Raw genomic sequence first — 12026 nt, forward strand, 5'->3', positions numbered from 1 at the left:
GAGGCTTGTCTACATTGTGAATCATTACTCGCGCTTCTTGAATCTCACCATAAGAGCGGGTTTCTCCCACAGAGTGTGCATCATCGAATCGCGATGCCAGTCAACAGTGTCGTCAACTGGCTCCATGTCGTACCGGTAAATGATCTTCGCCATTATGGTCTGAAGCTCCATCCACCCAAGACTACTGATGTTAGCACCTGGTCACAAGACAATCTCATAGAAAGACCGAACCTTCGCCCCATGCACGACCGAGTTCCGTACGAAAATGGCTGGCTTGCGTCGAGATCATCGGTATGGTTCTCACCAATCCATCTCTCTGGCTTGAAGTTCCAGGGCTCGTCGAAATTGGCCGTCGACATGCTCGCAGCAAATGTGCTTGTAGAAACAACAGTCTGTATTTTCGCGTGAGCTGAAAAATCTTACGGGACAGACTCAAGTCGTTAAGGGCTAAACATACTCCACCTGGTAGAAGATGGCCGTCGACTGTACACCCGCCCTCGGGAACGACGCGAGGAAGTGCGAAAGGAAGGGGAGGGTACACGCGCATCGCTTCCTGTGCAACAGCCTTGAGGTACCTGAGAGGAACAGCCGTGGCTGCATTGATATCCTCATATCGAGTGAATGACGACCGTATTTCATCCTGCAACTGCGTCAAGATGGAAGGGTTCTTCAGCAGGTAGTAAGTCATGCAAGAAAGGGTTGTGGCTGTGGTTTCACTGCCTGCAATACTGTGATCTTTGTGTAAGAATCATAAACGCGGTGGCTAGAGTTTGTACGACGTACACGAAATCGGAAGAGTGTGCGGCAATCTGGGAGTCGGAGATGGATGCCTCTTTCCGTGCTTCAATCATCTTGGTGAGGAAGTCTTCGCGATCTGAATGAGTAGCTAATCGACTAGTGGCGAATGAGTTGATGCCATACGCGAAATCATTTGGTAACAGAGATTGACGCCTCACCTTTGTACCAAATCCATGGTGTACTTCTGATGCTTACGGTTCTCCGTCATCAACTTGTCGATGAGCGGAGAAAATACTTTCTGCACAACGACAGACACTGCCGGAAACCTGCGAAAGCAATCCGCAAGGGCACCTAGCCGCAGGCTTTTCGTCACGATGGAGACCCAAAAGTGTTCCTTGCCCGCTTCAACGCCACCAAAGTCTTTTCCGAACGCGAGACTGCCGATGATGTCGAAGGTTACTAGATTGAACCACATAACCATATTCGTACCATGCGCGTCACGGCCCGCCTCCTCGAGCTTGTCAACCAGCCTGTCCACAGACTCTGCGATGAGAGGCTCCTGCGACTTAAGGGAACGGTCGGAGAAAGCGCTGCTGAGATAACGCCGCATCTCAGCGTGCTTCCTGGGATCCCGCTCGCTCACAATGGAGAGCGACTCTGCGGCAAAGTTGCCTCCATCGTAGAACTCGCTTTTGACAAAAGGCTCCACGCCCTTGCGGGGGCCGTAGATGTCGCGCCATGACGAAGAGGTGCTGAAGCTTAGTTCGTTCGGTGCAACGCGAACAACGGGTCCTGCTAGTGATGAGACGAGCTCTACAAAGCGATCGGAAATTCAATTACCGTATTTCTCATGGAGCTCTAGTTGGCGATAGGGCTGCCTGCCTCTCATGAAGTTCCACGAGTAGAGAATCTGCCACTCTTGTCAAAAATCCTTCTGCTAAGTTGTATATCACTTGATGCCGAGGGTGAAAGACTTACATTGCTGAAGGACGCTGAAGTAGGGCCCGGAAATTTCCTCAAGGGATGAAACCACCAACGTGCGAGCTTGTACAGCAGCCCAAGGGCTAACGCCTGTATTGAGTCAACATCTCATTATGTCGCTGTGCAGAGGTTGAGAATTGAGAAACTTACTAAACCAACTATTTGGAGCTTCATTTCAATCAATCAATGTCTGAAAAGATAATCAGGAACTTTGCAGACGCCCCCCGCACGTTGACTTTGGTGACAATTAATCGCTACCTTATCATTCCAAGTTGGTTCAACCGGGCTCAACCCGTCATGGTGATTCGGAGAATTCCCTAGTCGGTACACGCCGAAGCCCCACTTTCAACCCATGTCTGGCAGGTGTCCTCTTGACGATTCGATTGCGACTGTGTTGTTGGATCTCTCGCTGGGGGTTAGACGCTGATGGTGAGTATTTCTTGTCTGTCGCATCGCTCACTTACCCCTGAGTGAATTACATCGTCAAAACATCTTGTTAGCAGCATCCGAAAGCTGCGATTCGACTCCATCATGCCATCCGCAACCATGCCACCCGAGGTGGAGATCAACGTGACCAAGACGGAGCGCGTATTTCCTCAATCGACCGCGCAGCATGAACAGGCAATCCCCCTGTCGCTGCTGGACGCAACCACCGCCAACTTTGCTCTCACAAACGCTATCTGGCTCTTCGAGCCCCTAAAGAGCAAGGATGTGTCGGAAGTCACAGAGCACCTTCGCCAGACACTCGGCACTGCGCTTAATTCTTACCTACAATGGGCCGGCCAGTTGAAGTCCATTAATGTTGTCGACGATGCGTCGGTCCCGGGCGAGGTGAAGGATTTCCCAGCTCACGCCCGTCGCTTCGGCCGCGTGTACACGCAATTCGGGGCCTCCGCGGATGTTGGCGTGGATTTCACCTCAGCAACTAGCTCTGCCACCACGAACTCGCTCTACCCTACCGAGCGCGTCAAGACGGAACCGCTCTGGGACCGCAAAGACGACGCTCTTGGTAAATTTGTGCCTGCTACCGATATTGCGCATGCTCTCCAACCCAACGAGCCCGATGCTGAGACGGGATTGCGAAAGCCGGTCATGGCCGTCCAATGCACCACATTATCCGATGGTGGCTTTGTCCTCGCTGTCAAGACGGCCCACCCTCTTGCGGATATCGCGGGCCTTATCCGCTTCGTCAAGGACTGGGCGAGTGTGAGTACTGCCGTAGTCAAAGGCATGGAGGCCCCAATCCTCACTCCCGTGTTTGAGCCGGCGCGGTTGGACAATTTTGCCGCGGGAGACATCAACGCCGACGAGCCGGATCCGGCCATCATCAGACGAACGGATCGCTTGCCCCTGCACCGGTATGATTGGTGGGCTGCGCCTGGGAAGCCTCCCGCACCGTTCCTCGAGGCGGACAAGCTGGTGTCCCCAGCAGGCAAACCAATGCCATGGGCTGAGTGGGATCTGAAGGCGCCTGTTTCTGACTACACCGTTCATCTCAACACCAAGCAGGTCGATTTCCTCTGGAAGGAGGCTACCAAAGGAACTGAGGTCCGCAAGTCTGAGGTTGATGGGGAGAGAATCAGTAAGCACGATGCCGTATTGGCACACGTTTGGTCTTGCATCATGCGTGCGCGTCAACTCGGGAAGGATGAAGGCCCCGTTCATTGCGACCTTGTTCTCGGCGTTCGCTCCGCTTTCAAGCTGGGTACAGACTTCATGGGTTCTCCGATCATCATGATGAAGATTGAGATGCCCGGCTCCGAGGTTTGCTACGAACAGCCAGGCAACGCCACGGGAGCGATAGAAACAGTCGCTCGAAAAGTTCGAAACACGATTTCCGAGGTCAACAGCCCGGCAAGTATCGCAGATCATCTTCACAGCGCTGCGTATGAAAAGTCTCCTCAGCGAATATGGCAAGCATTCCTTGGCCGGCGTCATATCCTGGTGACGACGTGGGCGCGCGCCGGCATCTACGATGTTGACTTCGGCCTTGGCTCGCACATACGATACGCGGACGGCGTTGTCCCAAACCTAGATGGCAACATTCTCATCAAAGAAGCACCTCCGTCTTCCGGCGAGTTCTTGTCTGGATCTCGGCCATCTTGGACTGACAGTGGAGTCGATGTCTCTGTTCACATTTGCACCGAAGACATGGAACGCTTGCTGAAGGATCCTTTATTGCTGCCGCGGGTTACTTAGACATACTTCCTTGGAAATTAAATATGTATTGAATCATTTTGCCACTGTGTTTCGTTCAAGTGTGCTCTCGTAAGTGCGCAGAAGGTAAATGGTGTGCTCAACCATAATTCAGATCATGTCCCTTTTCTTTTTCGTTTTTTTTTTTCAGAAGGTACTGTTGAGCCATAAGACGTCCGCGTAACAACAGCATTCATAGTATGGTCCAGCCTTCAAGTCTTGAAAGATTTATTCCTTCTCCCCTTTTCATATTGCGTGTAAAGTAAGTTGTACTTAAGTACTCTCAGGGTCTGCTCCATATGAGCTGTCAAGCCCATCATTCGATCTTGTATGCCGATCACCTCTTCTTGAACATTATACGGCCAGCAGGGTTAGGCAAGTTTTGTGTTTCGAAAATCAAGCTGGAAGGTCTCTCCGCCTGACTCTCTGGAAACTTGAAGTCGTAGTTCCTCAGGAGATAGACCATGATTGCCTTGATTTCGGCCGAAGCGAAGAAACGACCAGGGCACGCGTGTCGCCCATACCCAAAGGCCATGCTCGCAGGGTGGGCGGCAGCAAAGGCGACCGAAGACTTTCCCCTTTCATTTGAAGCCGTCTCGTCAAAACGGAAGCCTTTGAACGTTTGGGGCTCGGGGAAGATCTCTGGGTCCATCGAGATGGCATGAGCGGGTACGCCAATGGTAGTATTGGCAGGAATCATCAGGCCGTCGGGAAGAGTGTAGTCGACCGTGACAACTCTCTCAAATGTGACTGCAGGTAGTCAGTACACACAGAATTCATCAGCGTTGTGTGTTAAGAATTTCAAACTTACTAAGAAGCAAGTGGTTGAATCTTTGGCTTTCCTTCATGATACTGTCCAACTTGGTCAATCCTTGAAATCCCTGGCGACCGAGGAATCCAGTTTCATCCAGATTCTCCTCGATTTCCCTCCTGAGTGGCTCGATGTATTCAGGCATATCACAGAGATCATACAACAGCTGAGTAGGTGCCGCTGCGCTCGTATGGATCGCAGCAAAGCTAACTTTCAGAAGGATACCGGCGAGGAAGGCCAGGTCCTTTTCGTCCCCCTTAGCGTCCTCGGCCATCCAGTACAACAAGTCGGGAGCAACAGTACCGTTAGCTGCACGCTCATTGAGAAGGGGGATCGCGGCTCTCTCCGCGGCGGCGTAGTGGTTCTTGATGTTCTGGATAGCTGGGATAAAGCGGGCGACAACGGGTTTCAGGAATTTCGGATACTTCTTCAAGGCCTGGGCGCCGATAAAGCCGTCGGTTGCAAAGTCGATAGAGGACTGAATCCATTCTTTGTTTCGGCTAAGGGTCGTGCCGCCGAACATGCGGCTGGACACGCGGGCTACAATCTGTGTAATTCGGTCCACCACATCCACCTCGGTCCAGTCTGCGAAAGATTGTAAGAAGAATTATCACTGAAGTTGGATGCACTAAAAGGGAGAACAGGTACATTCTTACCATCACAGGGAGGAAAGGAGTCTTCAAAAGCATCCCTGATCTCTTCCTGGATGTGGTCCATGACGGTCCCTGTGCGCTCGCATTAGCCAAAAGATCACAGTTCCGACTCCCGTCGACGACTCACATAGGTTTCGATTAAGCTGCCCCCTAATGACGCGGGGATGAAGAGTGGAGCGGCTGCCCATCGTGGTATACTTGCCTTCAAACATCTGCCGTTAAATTAGTTGAGACCCAAGCATACTATACGGCAGGGCCACTAACCTCAATGAATGTGGCGACGAAGTCGACCTCATTTACAGGTGCTGACTTCAGGTCTTCTAGGTATTTAACCGGAATCATCAGACGCTCTCCCAATTTGCTAGGAACATAGTACAGCCCGCGGTTGGCCTGGTACACAAGCAAGTCACATCAGCATTACTCCGATCCACGTTGCGAGGAAATTTCAGATTAAGTTGATCTGAGAGTACTATCACATACCTGCTTATAGCCCTCTAGTAACATGTTCTTGCTATCGTTCACGAACCGAATCCGGTTCTTCTTGATCGCATCGTCATCGCTTCCACCAACAAAAGGGACGCCTTTGACGTAGTTTTGCCTAGAATGATTCAATAGCCAGTAAACCAAAACAATGGTCACTCCTACAAGACCGATCAATGTTGTGGTTTTGGCACCACGATAGACGCTTTTCGCTGAGGCAACCTGCTGTGCAATGAATTCCAGCGAATAGGCCGGAGACTGAAATGAAGACATTCTGTTGCTCTGCTACCAACAATACCGAAGTTCGATGCCGACGTCAACAAAGTCGACTCAACTACAACAATGGATATAAAGATTCAAAAGTCCGTCATCGGGCAAATTCGGAATTTCCCAAATTCGTCGATGTCCGAGAATCCATGCCACTGGGCCATGTATCTCGAACAGTGCTCGATGTGGTAAGCGTACATGGACCATCTTCCGAGCAATGTCGCACGAAAGAGAAAGTTTCCGAATGCCCACCAAACTCTTCCCAACGTCCACGTAGTTGAACGGAAACTGCAGGATATTGATTCAATGCTGGAAACATATGTCTAAGGTTTCGAATAGAAGTATCGCCAGCATGCCCATGCCGAAGGGAAGTTTCGGCCCAGATTTCGGAGCAGACTCACATTTTCGCTTCCGACTTCCTTTTTACCTTTCCGAAAATAATAGGAAATGACGGACGCATTCGCTCCTTTCAAGATGGACGTTGGCTTGGAGTCGGAGCGCGCCTTCGACACCCGACAGATTCACGCCGGAGCCAAGCCGGACCCGGCGACGAAAGCGAGAGCAGTGCCGATCTATGCCACGGCGGTGAGGCCTTCCGTTGTACCAGGTTGAAGTCCCAATCGGATTAATCTACTGACAAGCCCGAATAGTCATATGTTTTCACCGACAGCGAGCATGCCCGCCGGGTATGTAGTAATGAAGAGGCGGGGTATGTGTATTCCAGGATAGCAAATGTGCGTATAATCCTCCGGCATTCGTTCCGGCACTTGAAAGACTTACCGGGTGAATCCTTCGCTGACATGGGGTGATCGTCTCTCATGACTCAATAGCCTACGGTAGAAGTCCTGGAAAAACGTATTGCAGCCCTCGAGGGTGGCACAGCTGCTGTTGCCTGCGCCTCCGGGCAGTCAGCAGTGTTTCAGACCATCATGTGTCTAGCTCACACCGGGGACAACATCGTTGCGTCTACCGCCCTTTACGGAGGCAGTTACAATCTGTTCAAGACCTTGCTGCCGCGCATGGGAGTGTCTGTCCGATGGGTGCCTACCGATGATGCCGAGGCTTATCGTCCGTTGATCGATGATAGAACGAAGTTGGTCTTCGTTGAGACAGTTGGGAATCCTCGTGTTAGCATCCCGGATCTTCAAGCCATTGCTGACATTGCACATGAGCATCATGTGCCATTTGTGGTAAGTGGAGAGCCTATTACACATACTCAAACCTTGTGAAGGCATCGGCTCTTGAGCCAAATGGGACTTACCAACATGATTCTCTAGGTCGATAACACGTTCGGAGCAGGCGGTTTCTGGTGTCCCGTTGTGTCTTTCGGCGCCGACATCGTCGTCCACTCGGCGACAAAGTGGCTCGGCGGCCACGGAACGACGGTCGGCGGTGTAATTGTCGACTCGGGACGCTTTGACTGGACAAAAGCGGGCGCCCGCTTTCCGCACCTCACGCAGACGAGCGACGGACCCATGGCCTTTTCTTTCGCGGGCAACTTTGGAAACGTGGCCTTCGCTATGGCGCTGCGCATCGAGGTTGTCATGGAGGTGGGCAGCGTGCTGAACCCCTTCGCGGCGCAGCAAATCCTCCTAGGCATGGAGACACTGAGCCTTCGTTGCGATCGGATAGCCGCCAACGCGTTGCAGATTGCGCGTTTCCTAGCCGAACACGACCGGACTAAGTGGATCAGCTACCCGGGTGAGTAGATTTCAGGCCACTGAAAGGCCATTGGGCGAATCCCTGCATCAGTTGTGGCGAGTACAGGGACACTTAGACGAGAAAGGCAGCTGACAATGCGGCACGGCTAGGGCTTCCCACGGACAAATATCACGAGAGGGCGAAGAAGTATCTACGACGGGGGTTCGGAGGTGTGTTGTCTTTTGGTGTTAAGGGTGGGACAGTAGGCAGTAAGGCCTTTGTGGATGCGCTTCGTTTGGTATCAAACATGACAAAGTACGTTCGTCCACATCAGGATTTACGAGGCCGGGGAAGAGGGTCAAGGGTCCTGGGGCTAACTAGTATGGGGCTACAGCGTTGGGGACTGCAAAACTATGGCAACACACCCCTGGAGCTCAACGCACGCCATCATGACCGAGCAGGATAGGTTGAGTGCGGGCATCACCGAGGTAGGTCTGGACCGCTTCCAATTGCTGCAAATGCGACTATTCAAAAGCCGATATCTGACCCCCGTTTGACCTGCTTCTAGGACCTTATCCGACTTTCCGTGGGAACGGAAGACGTAAACGATATTATGAATGATATTCGTCGGGGGCTTGAGGCCATTCCGGACGACGCTATTAAGGCCTCACAGTAGTTTCTCAAAATTTCGTCCAAACAAAAAATGGATGGACTGGGATTGACTATCTTAGAGTCTGGGGAGTCAATTGGACCTGGTTCTATGTAAATGCCGGGATCGGTCGGCGCATCTGCGTTTGATGATACTCAACATCCCTACCCCCGCCACCTTTGTACTTATAACGAGCGACGAGTGTAGGAACATACGCATCAAATGTCTCTTAAACCGCCGCCATCAAGGTGCTATTCCAGCCGATATCTAGCTCAAGCAAACCATCCATGGATGTCCGGATAGATTTCTCCGTCTCATCATGTTCTAGGCAACGATTTGACGTTCCGTAGAATCTCGTCTAAATCCAATCCCACAACCCCTGGTCACTCCACCTAAACTAGCCTAGAATACTACCCAACGACAGTGGTCAATCAGGCCTTCCCAGCAGGCAGTGAGTTCACTATGTTGTTTCTTTTCCCTTGCAATAATGCCACAGTTCTTACAAGGCAGAACATAGAGACAGATGTCCCAAAAGTGTTGCCATGATTACGGGAGTACCATCGCAGATTATGTTACAACAACAGCCTTTATCAGGAATTCACAGGTGAGGTTGATCAGCCACAGCCCTCCATTCTGAAGCCCGAAAAAGCTTGTCTTGGGTGAATACACCAATGCCGCAAGCCTCAGATCCTACCGTTGTTTTTGCTGCCGCACCCCAAACATCGAACCCCTGCAATCAAGGGTCAAACGGCAAAGATCGGCGCCGTAAGTCTTATCTATAGGCAATGTGCGTTCCTGTGGGCTGACTGCTTCGATACATGCAGGAGGACTGGAGCATTGAGGCGGCGGGCCCATTCTCACATGCAGGGTCTCGATTCCTGGTGTAGGCATCTTCGTCCAACTGACTAGTCAGCAAATTGGCTGCACTTCCAAGTGGCCAGCCTAGACAGCCTGGCCGGCCTTGCCCAGCGGACGTCTCATTGAGGGAGGAGCTACTAGCTGCGGCTTAGAGGCTTTCCCAACTGTTGCATGGGTCGGGGAAAAGACGCGATCTTTTGTGGTTTCCCACCCTACGAACGACTTCCTGTATCAGCTTAGAACTCTACGGCCCGTTCCATTTCGCGGGCCCTCGAGCTGCAAGGAGTTTCTAAGTCTGGCGTTAACGGGGCCGAGTGAGGGCATGCGTTTGGAGACGGACACTTTACCGCTGCGCCTGACGTTTCTTATTGGAGAGAGAGGGTGGTATCTGTACGGTGCTTTTGTTCTCCCAACTCACCACGGGCGAGGCTCAAGCCGGGCGCATAGTATCCAACGAGCATACCTCAACCAAAGGGTCGGTCTAGTGCAAGTTCAGGGTATCGAATCCTCCCAGCTCGCCTCGGTGACCGGGCCCCTTTTCTCACGAGATGGCCGTGACGAGACTCGACTGGCCGGCTCAATTGCGTGCGAGGTTGTTCTTAGTCCAACAAGAAAGAGTCAGAGAACGAGCTGACGACAAGCCTGGCCATAAAAAGAAGTCTTTCGCCACTCGATTCCCCGCCCAAACACAGCAAACCCCTGAGCGACCTTGTCACTGCTACATTTGGAGTTGGGAGTGTTGATCGCTCGATGATCGCTGATCAACATGTTCATGACGTTGAAATGCAGTAGCCATGAGGACGCAAGCGAAATGCAGAATCTTCATGCGACAGATCGTATGGGTCGGCCCAACAACACGTCCCATGTAGCTTGCAATTCCTGCCGCAAGAAGAAGGTGAGTTCTCAGTCCCCGACAGCAATGCAAATGAAGTGAATTTCCCAGAATATCTAACACTTTTACCACAGCTTCGATGCAGTCGCGAGAAAGTAGGATGTCGTCGGTGTCAGCAGCGCGGCATACGATGTGTATACGATGCCCAGAGAAGTCGAGGAGGCGGTAACAGCAAGCAGCAAGAAGGGGGTTCAGCTGAGTCCGATCGTCCAGAGACACCAAGCGGGCATGAGAGTAGCGATCAGCAGCCCGAATCGGTTCCTCGTGGGAGCGTGCGTCCTGGGGACGATGATGGTTTATCTACCATCCAAGTCGCAATTCCCAGCACAGCAGCGGCACCTAGGCAGCATACTCGTGATCAACAGGCGTCATCCGGCTCGGACGACGGATCACGCAGCAGTGGCACCAACCGTACCAATAGCAATTTTGCACCTCCGAATCGGCCTCCATACCAGCAGGAAAGTTCTCACCAGGATGCTTGTCAAGGTGTGGCGGGGACAGGTATCCAGCCTGTTGTTGCACCATGTTCTGAGGACCCTGACCCCGGGCTGTTCTTTGACTTCACGGAAGAATATTTGGACAATCCACATGAGAGCTTTGGCAAATTGCTTGATCCGTTCGACGCCGATGCTCTCCTCTCGCACACCCACATGCCAGGTAAGCCACATCTGAAATGCTTACGTCGTCAGAGATGCGCTGGTTGCATCGATATTTACTCGGGTATTACACTAGTTAGCAACAGTTCTTCCAACTCAGCATTGACGCAGATCAGCGAGTTCAGCAGCAAGAAAAGAAGCCCAGGCGGCTCCATTCGCCCTTTCAGCCACGAATCAAGTAAACAGCAATCGTTTACCCCCTCGGACCAAGCCATGCGGACATCGTCTTCCAAATCCAGTAGCGTCTCCAACTCTAGATCAAAGCCATCGGACTCAACTCGAGCACCATCCTCAAGCCCATCACGCAACGGCATGGACATCGACACGGACTCATACGATGATTCTAACAACAGCTATGACGATGGAGACTGCGAGTGCTCGGAGGGGTTCCTAGAGATTCTCCAAGAAGTCGTCATACCTCCCGTAGGCGCCGACTGGGCTATGGCAGAGAACACGATATTCCTCCTGAAGAACAACATCTCGAGGTGTCTGGTGCTGTCCCAATGCCGAGGATGTCGACAAGATTCAAAAATAGGTATGCCGACGCTAATCACATATGAGAAGCTCACAGCTAGGTTTGAGGAGGTCGCTCAATGGTGGGGCAAGCACGGTCAGGCGCAAGATGTCCAAAGCTATGATTGTAGCCAGACAGAAAGACGTCAGTATCAGCAGCAACAACAGCAGCAGCACAAACAGCACAAACAGCAAAAGTTATCTGGCTCGAAAGATATTCAACGACAGCCTTGGATTACAATGGGAAGATACCAGATCGATACTGCCGAAGAGCACCGAGCAGTGTTTGCGACTATCATTGCGTGTCAGTTGCAACGACTTGCTGGGCTTTCAAAGTTGATGATGGAGCATAGCAAGAAAGTGGAGTGGCGGGTGCATTTGCAATATGGAGAAGGAATAAGGCGCAGGATGAACAAAATGGAAGATACATGGAGATATTGAAATACAGAGATACATAATGGAGCCATCATAATGTGATTCATTTTTCTAACATACTTGGTGTCTACATGAAAATTAAAGCTCATCCTTCAGCGTAAATGTTATAACTTGGGCTGTTGCTTGGTTTAACAACAGGGTCGCTCGGGAGGTGTGCGTGGAACGTTGGCATGAGTGTAGATGGCAACTACCAAGCAGCCTGGCTAGATAATGTGACGATCGAGTTTATTAAGGACGCATGAAAACGATGGGGACC

At 51.7% G+C, this 12026-nt stretch overlaps 5 protein-coding genes across 5 annotated transcripts; 3 read left to right on the forward strand and 2 right to left on the reverse strand.

Moving 5' to 3' along the window:
* Positions 1–24: 24 nt before the first annotated feature.
* On the reverse strand, positions 25–1893 carry BOT4-1 (Cytochrome P450 monooxygenase BOT4; the record flags this gene model as incomplete). The annotated part of the gene is made up of 8 exons (XM_032027704.1): positions 25–181; positions 232–392; positions 458–728; positions 784–894; positions 957–1530; positions 1579–1648; positions 1717–1809; positions 1870–1893. 8 exons carry the CDS (start codon positions 1891–1893, stop codon positions 25–27), a joined length of 1461 nt encoding a protein of 486 aa, XP_031875935.1.
* Positions 1894–2265: 372 nt separating this feature from the next.
* Positions 2266–3918, forward strand: CGGC5_v013121 (Acyltransferase; the record flags this gene model as incomplete). The annotated part of the gene is made up of 1 exon (XM_032027705.2): positions 2266–3918. The coding sequence occupies one exon, from the start codon at positions 2266–2268 to the stop codon at positions 3916–3918; it is 1653 nt and encodes a 550-aa protein (XP_031875934.2).
* Positions 3919–4252: 334 nt separating this feature from the next.
* On the reverse strand, positions 4253–6132 carry CGGC5_v013122 (Ent-kaurene oxidase; the record flags this gene model as incomplete). Its single annotated transcript, XM_032027706.1, has 6 exons — positions 4253–4665; positions 4727–5311; positions 5383–5451; positions 5507–5591; positions 5644–5769; positions 5860–6132. 6 exons carry the CDS (start codon positions 6130–6132, stop codon positions 4253–4255), a joined length of 1551 nt encoding a protein of 516 aa, XP_031875933.1.
* Positions 6133–6600: 468 nt separating this feature from the next.
* Positions 6601–8443, forward strand: cysD-1 (Homocysteine synthase; the record flags this gene model as incomplete). Its single annotated transcript, XM_032027707.1, has 7 exons — positions 6601–6711; positions 6777–6812; positions 6957–7316; positions 7404–7827; positions 7938–8082; positions 8162–8255; positions 8336–8443. The coding sequence occupies 7 exons, from the start codon at positions 6601–6603 to the stop codon at positions 8441–8443; spliced, it is 1278 nt and encodes a 425-aa protein (XP_031875932.1).
* Positions 8444–10040: 1597 nt separating this feature from the next.
* On the forward strand, positions 10041–11382 carry CGGC5_v013124 (uncharacterized protein; the record flags this gene model as incomplete). Its single annotated transcript, XM_066152869.1, has 5 exons — positions 10041–10169; positions 10241–10261; positions 10532–10823; positions 10899–11307; positions 11358–11382. The coding sequence occupies 5 exons, from the start codon at positions 10041–10043 to the stop codon at positions 11380–11382; spliced, it is 876 nt and encodes a 291-aa protein (XP_066007655.1).
* Between the last annotated feature and the right edge of the window lie 644 nt (positions 11383–12026).

This window comes from Colletotrichum fructicola (assembly GCF_000319635.2).
Source record: "Colletotrichum fructicola Nara gc5 chromosome Unknown KSG_Nara_v1_contig08, whole genome shotgun sequence".
Classification (NCBI taxonomy): domain Eukaryota; kingdom Fungi; phylum Ascomycota; class Sordariomycetes; order Glomerellales; family Glomerellaceae; genus Colletotrichum; species Colletotrichum fructicola.